This window comes from Mercurialis annua, linkage group LG1-X (assembly GCF_937616625.2).
Source record: "Mercurialis annua linkage group LG1-X, ddMerAnnu1.2, whole genome shotgun sequence".
Classification (NCBI taxonomy): domain Eukaryota; kingdom Viridiplantae; phylum Streptophyta; class Magnoliopsida; order Malpighiales; family Euphorbiaceae; genus Mercurialis; species Mercurialis annua.
In genome coordinates this window covers 9,127,030-9,139,898 of record NC_065570.1, presented here as the reverse complement: position 1 = coordinate 9,139,898, position 12,869 = coordinate 9,127,030, and the positions used below count along the sequence as shown (strand labels likewise).

Sequence of the window (12,869 nt, the reverse complement as noted above, 5' to 3'; positions counted from 1 at the left end):
CAGATTTGCTACTCGTTTTGGCGAGGAGGAAGACGAACAGATCCATCTATATCTATTCATCAATTTGATGAACTGACCCACGGGTCTGTTCCAATATTTTTAAAAAAAATTATTAAAAGTTTACTTTGAGGGTAATTTTGTTATATATTGAGGGTTAATTTGTTATATAAAATTTTGAATTAAATGGATTATATTTTTAAAAAAAAATTATTAGATATTAATTTAAAATGTTAAAAATAATTAGGATTATTTTAAATATTTTACCATCAAAAACCACTTAGGATAAAAAAAAAATCCATTATCAAAATCAAAAAGTGTGTCTCATTCTTCTGGTGAAATTGAGGAGGGATATTTTTAATTTTGATTTTGTAGAATTTAAGATAAAAACCACACCAACTTCAGCAATAAGCCACGCGTCCAACATTAAGGAGCTTCTGTTCTATGTGAACTACAATCAGTTCAAGTCTTCAACCCACCAAATTTAAATATGGCGCACTGTCTTTCCATTACAATCATGCGCATCTATCCAAAACAAACAAGCTTCATCGATGACTCGAAAATCAAAGTCTTCCAATGTTTTCTTCACTCGGTCCCGCCAATCAACCAGACAGACTTTTCAAAATATCTTATGAACATTATAAATGCTGATAGCTGGATCGACCCTCTTCTTTACTCCCTCGCTATAAAATTCTGACACTGGTAATCTTCAGGCTCATTACTTCATGGATATGACTACGAGCTCTCATGGCAAGATATGGCCACCGCCGCGTGTTTGGTTCTTGAGTCTTATGTTACTGTTACTACAGAAGGGTGGAGTAACTTTTTCAGCTTCTAATTATTTGGTTGGATTTGGAAGCTATGACATAACTGGGCCTGCTGCGGATGTCAATATGATGGGGTATGCTAATCTTGAACAGGTTGCATCCGGTGTTCACTTCAGGTTGCGAGCTCGGACTTTTATTGTTGCTGAACCTCAAGGAAACAGGGTGGCATATGTTAATCTTGATGCTTGTATGGCGTCACAGATTGTTACCATTAAAGTGCTCGAGAGATTGAAGGCAAGGTAAGGCAGAAGTGATGATTAGGGGTGACCAAGTCGAGTCAACTCGTCAACTATTCAGAATTGACTCGGAAAATACTCGAATTCTACTCCATATTAATGGAGTCACACTTGAGTTCGAGCTATTTGAGTCAATTACTGGATGAAGTTTGAGCTCACTTGGCTCCATATGCTCTAATTTAATCCAGTTTTGATTAATTTATTTTTTTATTCTTTATAATTAATGTATTTACAATAAATTTTAATTTTTATATATGCATACAGAGTCGAGTTTGATTCTTTAATTATTCTACCGTGCTCGAGCTCCACTCGAGTTTTGAGTTGTGAATTTTAGAGTCGTGTGGAGCTCGAATTTGACAATATTTTCACTCAATTCAATTACGCCCTTAGAACTGATGATCTATTGTCAATGGAGAAAATTTAAACTACAACCAATCAATGGAGAAAATTTAAACTACAACCAATCAATTTTTTTTCAGCTTAGAAACATAAACTTTAGTAATGCTTTACATTAATTTTATGAGTGACTGATTGTGATTTGCCCCTATTGCTGCTAGTTTATATGCCTATCTTTCAAAAGGATTTTTCAATCTGACATTTACTTCTGAGATCTTACATTTGCTCTGCAGTTTTTGTCACTTGGAGTTGGTTATGATATTTGGATCAGCTACCAGATTGGTGCTGATGTCCGATGTTATTGTTTTTACAATAATTTCATGTCATATCTTTCTCTTTTTTCAGATATGGGGATCTTTATACGGAGCAGAATGTTGCAATAAGTGGTACTCACACTCATGCTGGGCCTGGAGGCTATCTCCAATATGTTGTATATATTGTAACATCACTTGGATTTGTCCCTCAGTCATTTGATGCTGTTGTCGATGGTATTGAGAAAAGCATTATTCAAGCTCATGAAAATCTTCGTCCAGGGTCGATTTTTGTAAATAAAGGTGAGCATGAAACTCTTATTCATTGTATTTGTTGTTTTCCGCATTGCTGCTTGATTATATGCTGTCTACTAAGTTAAATCACTCACAGGAAGATGAGAACATGATTTGAGATCGGGTAGAGGAATGAATTGTTAATGCTAATTTCAGATGTTTTCTTTTCTTTTATGTATTTGGTTTGAGAAATGTGTTTTGCTGAGCCAAAAAGTGTAGTTCTTTCATTAACTACCGTATAGAAGAAAATGAGACTAGTAAGTCCGAATCTGGAAAATTAGTTTACAGATAATGAAATTTTTATAGCAACATAAAGTGTATTTAGTTACTGGTGATCAATCTATCACTAGCATGTTGAAACTGCATATCTGCACTATGTCCATTGCACCTTTTAAAGATACTCTTCATCTTATCATTAGGCTGCATTTCCACTTTGTATGTCAGGATCGGCATGTCAACTTTGATACACTATTTGTGGCTCTTAAATGAACTGCTAGAGGAAGAAAATGACAAGATGGTAATTGTAGTTTGAATTAGATGATGAAATTTGATTAGTGATTAAGCAGTTCCTAAAATGTTTTTCCCTGAACTGAGTAAAAGTTGAGTAGAATGAGCATCTCTTGTTGTCCATTAATCAAATTGAGATTTAGCTGTTTTCTTTTCTTTTATGTGGTACCATGGTTATTTAGATATTCATACAGTTGTCTGAAACTTTTCTTCAGTAGTAATGTTTATACTATTGTATGATGATCTTGCAGGAGAGCTACTAGATGCTGGTGTAAACCGCAGCCCTAGTGCTTATCTCAACAATCCTGCAGCTGAGAGAAGTAAATATAAGTATGATGTTGATAAAGATATGACCCTTATAAAGTTTGTAGATGATGAATGGGGGCCAGTTGGCAGCTTTAATTGGTTTGCAACTCATGGAACGTCTATGAGTCGGACAAACTCATTGATAAGTGGTGACAACAAAGGAGCTGCCGCACGATTTATGGAAGACTGGTTTAAAAAAGATGGCCTTTTTGATTATTATGCCAACCTAAATGCTAATAAATCTGGATCTCAGAGAATCACTCGAAGAGTCTCGGGCATTGTCCCTAATATCAATGAGAATCGTAAGTTAATTTTCTGTTCTTGACTAAAGTAGATGCATAGAGTGTTAGATTGGGATATTAGCTAACTTGAATTGGGCAGTCAAAGTTCCGTAATGTGTTTTACAGAATGTTATAATTCTATTTCTCACATGGTATTATACCTAATATTTATAGTCATAGCTATCTGAACAGGTATGGAGCTGATGGAAATTGCTGCCTCCTTTAAGTCTTCTCAGGGCCGCCCTGCAACGAGGCTTCTTAGTGTTGCAAAACGTGTGAGGAATTCTATGCGGCAAGTAGATAGACCACAATTTGTGTCAGCATTCTGTCAAAGCAATTGTGGTGATGTAAGCCCGAATGTTCTAGGCGCATTCTGCACAGACACTGGATTACCTTGTGATTTCAATCATAGTACCTGCAATGGAAAGAATGAACTATGCTATGGCCGGGGTCCAGGGTATATCTTATCAACTCTTTTCTGTTTTTTTCTTGGCTTACTTATTCAGTTTTTTTTTCTTCCTAAAATGGGAAATCTATAACTTATTTGCCATCCAAAACTGGTTCTCTTATTCATTTTGTAGTCACCCAGATGAATTTGAGAGTACAAGAATCATCGGAGAAAGGCAATTCAGAAAAGCTGTTGAATTGTTTAACAAGGCAACTGAGCAGCTGAAAGGAAAGATACAGTATAGACATGCTTATTTGGACTTCTCAAACCTTGATGTCTCACTGGGTAGTGAGGTTGTAAAAACATGTCCTGCTTCTGTGGGATTTGGTTTTGCCGCAGGAACCACTGACGGTCCTGGAGCTTTTGATTTCAAGCAAGGGGATGACATGGCAAGTCGGACGCTTATGAACTTTTGTTGGACATATTGCCATAACTTTCGTTAATACGAAATGCATCAACTTCCTGAATTTTACGATTTTTGTTGAACTCTTTCAGGGAAATCCTTTCTGGAAGTTGGTGAGGAATGTTCTCAAAACACCAGGCCAGGAACAAATTAGTTGTCAGCACCCAAAGCCCATTCTTCTCGACACTGGCGAAATGAAGGAACCATATGACTGGGCAGTAAGTACCTAAAATAGCTCGCAAGTTTCAATATTATATCTGGTGGAAGAAAAACTCAAAACTAAATTACTACTGTATGAGTAGTTATGTAAGAAAGAAATTGGTAAAATATATATGTATATCTGGACAACTTAACTACGAAAACTAGTTTTCGAGTTGCATAATTATAATTGTAGTGGTTTTCTGCTGGTGGTATGATACTTTGATCACAACTGAGATAAGCCTTTCTATGTTAGTCTTGACCACAATATTTTTAATTTTCAAGTGGTTTTTCAGAACTTGTATGGTTATATTTTTATTTATACTTTTAGATTGTGAAATTTGGCGAGTTAAAATAACAGGCGTTAAGTTTGATGAACATTGAATTTAGTAAACAATAAGGGTTAAATATTTCTCATATTTACATCCCTTTCGCAGCCCTCAATTCTTCCGATTCAAATCTTGCGGATAGGGCAACTTGTCATTCTCAACGTTCCGGCTGGTAAAATTCCCTTTCTGTTAATTGTTATTTTTTTCCCTTGACATTTTTTATTAAAGGGCTTTTAGTGCTAATGCACTAAACATGTTTGGCTATAGATGTTTTTATCAGTAGCATGCAACCTCCAGGTTGCTGTGAAGACAAACTATTTGTGTTCCAAAATTATGTTGCTTTCAGCAATTTGTATCTCTAATTCAAGACTGCTTTGCAGAGTTTACTACCATGGCTGGCAGGCGCCTTCGAGATGCGGTCAAAGTGGTTCTCACTTCTGCAAGAAGTAAAGAATTTAACAGCAATGTTCATATTGTCATTTCTGGACTGACAAATACTTACTCACAGTATGTCTCCACATTTGAGGAGTACAAGGTCCAGAGATATGAGGTCTGTGTTATCTATTATACTATTTTTCCTTTATTAATTTTTGGTAAAACTATCAATCTTCATGATATTTAGCAATCGTTTATGGTATACTTTAAACGAGCAAAAAATATAATAGAAATGGCAGCAAAAATATATTAGCATGGAGGCAGCTATAATGCACGAAAACTTGTTGAGTCCTACATTTCGGCATTTCATTTCTGTTATCAGAAAGGCTTCGAAAACTCCAAAACTTTATATTTAAAGCATGTTCTTTAAAAAAATTCTTTCGCCTTTTTTGTTTCAACTTTTCGTGTTATAATATATCCATTTCCGTACAACCTAGTATGATAGCGATTCTAAAATGATGAATTTAATTGTTAATGTGGAGTAACCTCTGTTTCATAGAAGTCACCTTGATATTTTATGTTCCGAAGATTAACGAACTAATCTACGATCTCAAGTGAGTCCTCTGTGCGTGTTTCATTTTTTTCTTTATTATTTGTTTTTTTCGCACAGGGAGCTTCCACCCTTTATGGTCCACACACACTGGCCGCCTACATTCAGGAGTTCAAGAAACTAGCTGCAGCACTCGTAACCGGCCAACCTGTTGAACCAGGTCCACAGCCTCCAGATCTCCTTGACAAGCAAATCAGTTTACTACCCCCAGTTATTCTTGATGCAACCCCTTTCAATGCAAATTTTGGAGATGTTATAAATGACATTCCATTTAACTCAACCTTCAAAAAAGGCGACGCGGTTTCTGTCAGGTTTCAGTCAGCTTGTCCGAGGAATGACCTCATGACAGAGGGTACATTTGCTCTGGTTGAGATTCTCCAGAACCAGAAGACATGGGTACCAGCATATGATGACGACGACTTCTGCCTGCGATTTAAGTGGTCAAGACCTGCACGACTTAGCCCGCAGAGTTACGCGACTATAGAATGGCGAATCCCGCAAACAGCGGTTTCTGGTGTGTACAGGATAAGACATTTTGGTGCTGCAAAGGCACTTTTTGGTTCGATTAGCCATTTCACAGGATCTTCAAGTGCCTTTGTAGTACTGATATAGAGATGAAGACATTGACTGTGTGATTTCATCTTTCAATTAGCCTCAGCTGTGTGTTGAGTATGCAAAAATGAGATGATTGTTTGCTTCAGTATGTTGTGGTTCACAGTCAGATGTCATGTAAACACATACATATACTTTACATTTAATGAATCTGAGCACAACTCATTTAAATAATTATGTTGAAATTCTAAATATGAACACGTCGTGCTTATCAAGTTAACAAAACACGAACCGTTTAACTCATTTACTAATAAACATGTGATAATACGTAGATCATAGCTAGTTTACGTAAAATTTATTTGAACTGGTTAACATAAAATATATTTTAAATAATAAATAAAATATATTAATATATCAATATTAATTAATTTTGATATCGGAAAACACTAATATAGAAATGAATTTTCAAATAATGAAACCTCAAAAAGACTAAACAAAATGCATTAAAAAATAGATATATTTAAAGATTTGACATATTTATATGGATATATTTGAATTATGTTTAACGAGTAATTTAGTAGCACAATCAATTAAACGGATTTGAACGTGTTGTTGCGGGTTAAGCGGATTAAACCCAGTTAAACTTTTCTTTTTTTGGTATTTATATGAATTGATCCTTTTATAATCTACACTCATATATATATTCAATTCAAACCCACTTAACTTCATATAGCATCATTGTAGAAACTGTCAACCCTAATTGTAGGTGTGTACACCAAATGTTATATATGTGAATTATCAAATCCTAAAATATACTTATAAAATACTGTTTACACTGGCCCAAAAAGAGCTCATATGGGCTAATTCGGGTTTTTGAGCCCAAAAGCCATCAATTATCCTTTTATTTTTATCTTAACTTAATAGTTATCTTTTTTAGTCATTATCTTATTTTTAGTCATTATCTTTGTTATTTAGCTTAGTATTTATCTAAATAAGAGATTGTATCTCATTAGACTAGGTTTTCTATTTAGGGTTTGTCCCCTATAAATAGCTAGCTTTAGGTTTGTATTCTCTACAACCCAAATTATCAATCAAACACAAACTTCAAAGCCCTGCGCTTTTCTATCCCCAACCCCCGCGGTTGGTTAACTTAGGAGTAGAGGTAGTTCAAACAATAATCTCGCCTGGGTTTCTTAACCTCCAGATTAATGTTTTAATTTAGATAAATCAAACCCTGTTCAACTTTTCGGACCGAACCGGTTAAAGCATCAATCCACACGGTACCCATCTATAAATTCAAAGATTCGAGTTTGGAAATATTTTCACGCGAACAAATACCAATACCAATTTTAAAGCGTAAAAGTAATAAAAATTTAGATGTCATTTGTGTATGAATTGTGGTGTATGAGTAGGTAAAAGTTATTCCCGTGGATAGAGCACATTGTCTCCCTCCAACCAAGTTGTCCATTTTTTTTGGAACAAAACCAAGTTGGACATCTTATTCTTCAACAGAGTAATAATAGAGTATGGCTTCATAAGCAAGCTTTGAGCATGAAAGAGGATCATATGCCGCTGTTGTGCAGACAAATTTGGAGAGCAGTCTTTCTTTAAAGGAAAAAGGGTCATTTATATCCCTAAATTTTGACTCGAATATCAAGTAAGCCTTTAATGTTCGAAAAGATTTAAATATACCCTAACGTCTTAAAAAGTGAACAACCAGGCCTCCAACGTCATATTTATGAGTCAAAATTGGGTAGTTGTTCACTATTAAAGACATTAGGGGTATTTGAATTTTTTCAGATGCTAAAAGTTCACTTGATCTAGTAAACAAATCTTAGGGGTATAAATGATTTTTTTTTAAAATAGCGTATAAGTTGGAAGAAAATTTACTTTAGAGTTGAGAGTATTATAATTTATTACTGTCAGTTTCCAATATAATTCTCAATTATAAGACTTAATCCTTACGCTATATTTGATTCATGAAATATGTCCGGAATAGAATAGTTATTCCGTACAGAATAGTTATTCCCCGATTTGGTTGATGTAATAGTAATTCCATAAAATTGTTATTTCATGATTTTGTAGAATAATTACTCTTTTTAAAAAGTAAAAAATAGCTATTCTATTTCTCATGAAATAGCTATTTTATTTCATGCGATTCCATTCTGTGAACCAAACGCAGCCTTAGTTTTATTATTGTAGATAGTTAAATATGATGTAAAATGATTATTTGTTATTGTGAAGTCTAATTTTTTTAAGTGGGGTTATACAAAAATATTAAATAGAGGACCTAATTTTAAAATATATTTTAGAAAAAAATTATTTAAAATTAATATTCATATATAAAAAGTAGTAGTAATTTTTTGGTAAAGGTTAAAATAGTTGGGGTTAAAAAGTGGAATTGGTAAAATGGGACAACGAGCTCCAAGTGGGAAACAAAATAAATGAGAAATGACGACGAAGAACAGAAGGCAACAACAACTGTTAGAGCCGGGGAATCAAATCGAAAAGACCCAATTGGTGATCGTCACTCTTCCCAATATTCCATTTTTGCACCAATCTCCTCTCTTTATCTAACCCACTTTCTTCTCCATTCAATTTCTCTCTTAAATCTTCATTTCTCTTCTCCGATCATCATCTCAACATGGTAGCTGCTAGCAACGCTGGTTCTGATATTTCCTTCGCCGGAACTTTCGCTAGTAGCGCTTTCGCCGCTTGTTTCGCCGAGGTAAAACAATGTTCCTCTCGGATCGCCTTTTTTTTTTGGATTCAGTTCAATTTAATTTTCAGTGTGATGATTAAATGATCCAAGTTTTTAATTTGTTTTTTGTTTGTTCAAAATTTTGACGATTCATTAATGCTGAAATTGTGTGATTGTTTGATAGTTACAGTTTTGTCATTTATTACTGATTCATTGTCGTTTCTTTCATTCTTTCACTTTAACCTTTGCTGTACAATTTGGTTTTACTTTCTTATCAGTTTTCTTAAATTATGGCTCAACAGTAACTGTTTTTACAGAAATAAAAGGCTGAATCTGCTTAATTATTTACTGCAGATATGCACAATTCCTCTGGACACTGCAAAAGTTAGACTCCAACTCCAGAAGAAAGCTGTTGCTGGGGATGGATTGGGCTTACCTAAATACAAGGGTATGTTGGGTACAGTGGGTACCATTGCTAGGGAAGAAGGTCTATCATCCCTCTGGAAAGGCATAATACCGGGGCTGCACCGGCAATGCCTATTTGGTGGCTTGAGAATTGGGTTATATGAGCCTGTAATATCTCCAGTTCTCTCTCAGCTTTGAGTTAGTTTGAATGCTCTATTTGAACAAAAATTTTATTTGTTTATTTACTTGCTTGACAGGTTAGGAACTTCTATGTGGGGAAAGATCATGTAGGAGATGTTCCTTTGTCTAAGAAAATTCTTGCTGCACTTACTACTGGTGTGTTTACTGGAAAGGCGTTTCGGAATTAAGTTTTCTTTGTCAACTTACTTTCATATCAGTGAATTAAGTTTTCTTTGTCATAAAAATGAGCGTCTTTTTTTACCTAAAAGTTTTGTTTTTAAGCATAGCTTTCTCGTTATACAGGCGCTGTAGGAATTTCTATTGCAAATCCAACTGATCTCGTAAAGGTTAGACTTCAAGCTGAAGGAAAATTAGCCCCTGGTGTGCCAAGGCGATATTCTGGAGCCTTAAATGCTTATTCTACGATTGCAAGGCAGGTTGTCCTTCTATCCAGATGATATAAAATTGTGGAATAATGCATTCTTTATCTTGATTTGATTAATCACTCTATAATAACTATTTTACTCGGTTTGTACATATTAGGAAGGAGTTGGTGCACTTTGGACTGGGATAGGACCTAATATCGCACGAAATGCTATTATAAATGCTGCTGAACTTGCCAGTTATGATCAAATAAAAGAGGTGAACTTCAACACCTTTCTCATCTTATTGCTGTCATGTGTTTTCTTATAGTTATTGACTTCTAATGCAACTAATTTCAAACGCAGACCATTCTGAAAATTCCTGGATTCACTGATAATGTTGTCACTCATCTTTTTGCTGGGCTCGGCGCAGGTTTTTTTGCTGTCTGTATCGGTTCCCCAGTAGACGTGGTATACTATCTGCACTCATATCGCACCTCATTTAAAATAAGACTGTAGTTGGTTGGTGTTTCATGTGTCTATCATTTATTTATTTAATTTTCGGCATTTATTCATATCCTATGGAAGGAACCTTACATCTTTATTAATGAACCAACAACTCTATGATTTTACCTATTAATATTCGGTGTTTTCCAACTTTAGCATACACGTAGCTTATAGGACATCTTGCTGATAAATTATTCACTTTATTTTTTTGTCTTCACTCTTCTAGATTAAATGATGTGTTAGACCATTTTAACCGTTTGGTTGTGCTCTGGTATCTGGCAGGTTAAGTCGCGAATGATGGGAGATGCTGCTTACAAGAATACACTTGATTGCTTCATTAAGACCCTGAAGAATGATGTATGTTTGTCTCTTAACTCTATACACCTTAAAAATAATTCTCTATATACCCGAGTGAATGCACCTTGATGAACGAAATAGTTGGATTAACATTTCTATATATGGGATTTGGGTACGAACTGTTGCTTTTTCAGTTCATCTCATTCACTTCCACTAACATTCTAGATTTTTTCTCAAAAACTAATCTTTTTTACAAATTAAAAAGAGGGAGGAAATGTTTGTATTCAGTACTGCCCTTTATAAGTTTCAGGGAGAGTTGTACTGCTTTGAGTTTTCTGGTTATATAACATCTTCATTTTATTTAATCCTACTACATGAACATGAAATCCCTTGTATCTATTATTTTAGTAACTGTTCATTTTAAATAAAATCTATCTGGACAGAAAATTCCTTGCATAAATATAGAGATTCTTGTGATTTTTTTTATTTGATACTTGATTCATTTTATTATTTTTTTGAGAATATTTGAAACTAAATTCTTGAAGTTAATATATGGTATTGACATCTACAGGGACCTCTTGCTTTCTACAAGGGTTTTATCCCAAATTTTGGGCGACTAGGATCCTGGAATGTGATCATGTTTCTAACCTTAGAACAGGTATGATCACAAATAGTCTTTATTGACCAAGAATTTATTTTCTTCTGTTTTAGCCATTGGGATTTTTAATGTGATTCTTAGACTAATATCAACTTCTTACCAGCTTGTTGCACAAAATTTTTGAACTCCTATGTTTCGGTGCTTTGTTTTCGTTTTCGAAACTGCTTTTTAAAATTAAACTCTATATTTATAAACTATTCTTTTAAAAAATATCATGTCGCCATTTTCCATTTCAACATTTTTGATTCCATCTGCTATATATTTCTTAGTTATTTGTTTTAGCATATATTCTTGCTAAAAAAATGCCCAATCATGATAATGTTTAAATAGCATGCTCTGTTTTCTAATTTTCCTGATCTTATTATTAACAGGCAAAGAAATTTGTCAGAGACTTAGAATCATCGTGAGCTTATGAATAGCAGTCGAGCCAGCATGCCTGGACATGGAGACAAATGGAAGTAGTTAACAGTTTAATAAGTTTCCTCATTGGACGATTTATTTATCTTTTACAAATTTTGATAGAAGTCCCCTACAGGGGGAATTTTACATGCTTGAAAAGCTTCAAAATAATCACCATTTTGGAATTTTAGTGATAATTTATTCTGAGGATTTGATTACTGTTAATCGCTGATGTAGTGGAAGCCACAAATAAACAAAGATATTACTTTAGCAGACGAATTAGAATTGACTTAATTCTTCTATTTTTACGAGAGACTCTAGCAATATGTGTTTGAGTAAAAATGGTCTCACTTTTGCCTCATCTAAAAATAAAATATCGAATAATGATGGTTTTTGTCCTATCAAATAATAGAAATAGTTTATGTTTTATATTAATTGAAAATTCTATAAAGCAAAGCCGCCAAGAGATAATGTGGCTTTCTTTGTTCTCGTGGCGGAGTGACGGGTGCCATCCATTATTTTGTTTTATTTTACTGTCCATTTAAATTTTAGTTTACTAGCACCAGATTGCTATAAGTTCAAAGTAAGCACCCTGAATTCGCAGACCGTTACACTGCTTTCACATATATCAAATTCACAAAGTATAATCATGCTCTCAACATAACTAAAACAAAAAAAATATCTATATTTGCAGCAATTAAAGCAATAAAATCAATAAAAAAAGCTAGAATTATAACAGCAGGAGGCAAAATCGCAGTATGTATTTGTTAGCGTTTTTCTATTTCAGCAAGTAACCGAACAATGAATGTGTAAATTGCGGACGTGTCAGGAAGCGGATTCTATAAAAGAAGCGTGTGAACTTGACTTCGAACAAGTGATTGTGAATTTGGTTAACCTTATAATAAATATTCCAAATTATGCTAAATAATCGAGAATTAAAATGTCAAAAGTAAAGAAAATACGAATGTTTGTAAGCGTTTTTTGTTGTTGGGTGTTTTTTGAATTTGATCGGGGTTATTGATGTATTTTTCTATTTATAATGATTGTAATGGTAGTTAAAATCTCTTCAAAACTTGTATAAATCGCTCTTAAATCTCTAGATCTAGTTCTCAGCTTCTTGAATCTCAATTACCCACATTTGGTGTCTTCATGCTTCATACCAAAATTGTTTTTCACGTTGCATGACCTCATATTGCATATTCACAACTTTCCTTATACGGCTTTGCAAGTTTCTCTTCAAGCATTTCATAGTATCTTTTATTAATGTTCATCCTCTGACTTTACAACCTTTTATATCTTTTTGTGTTTACAATATCAAAGATTTACTCTAAGCATTTCATAGTATCCAAG

General features: G+C 34.1%; 2 protein-coding genes across 2 annotated transcripts; both read left to right on the top strand.

Moving 5' to 3' along the window:
- Positions 1-426: 426 nt before the first annotated feature.
- Positions 427-6,244, top strand: LOC126664504 (neutral ceramidase 2). Its single transcript, XM_050356909.1, has 9 exons — positions 427-1,063; positions 1,802-2,010; positions 2,760-3,116; positions 3,288-3,552; positions 3,677-3,932; positions 4,039-4,164; positions 4,582-4,645; positions 4,854-5,023; positions 5,519-6,244. The coding sequence occupies exons 1-9, from the start codon at positions 723-725 to the stop codon at positions 6,068-6,070; spliced, it is 2,340 nt and encodes a 779-aa protein (XP_050212866.1). The 5' UTR covers positions 427-722; the 3' UTR covers positions 6,071-6,244.
- Positions 6,245-8,441: 2,197 nt separating this feature from the next.
- Positions 8,442-11,827, top strand: LOC126666164 (mitochondrial uncoupling protein 1). The gene is made up of 9 exons (XM_050359157.2): positions 8,442-8,738; positions 9,066-9,284; positions 9,374-9,452; positions 9,600-9,733; positions 9,840-9,938; positions 10,025-10,129; positions 10,448-10,522; positions 11,034-11,120; positions 11,492-11,827. Exons 1-9 carry the CDS (start codon positions 8,655-8,657, stop codon positions 11,525-11,527), a joined length of 918 nt encoding a protein of 305 aa, XP_050215114.1. The 5' UTR covers positions 8,442-8,654; the 3' UTR covers positions 11,528-11,827.
- Positions 11,828-12,869: the final 1,042 nt, after the last annotated feature.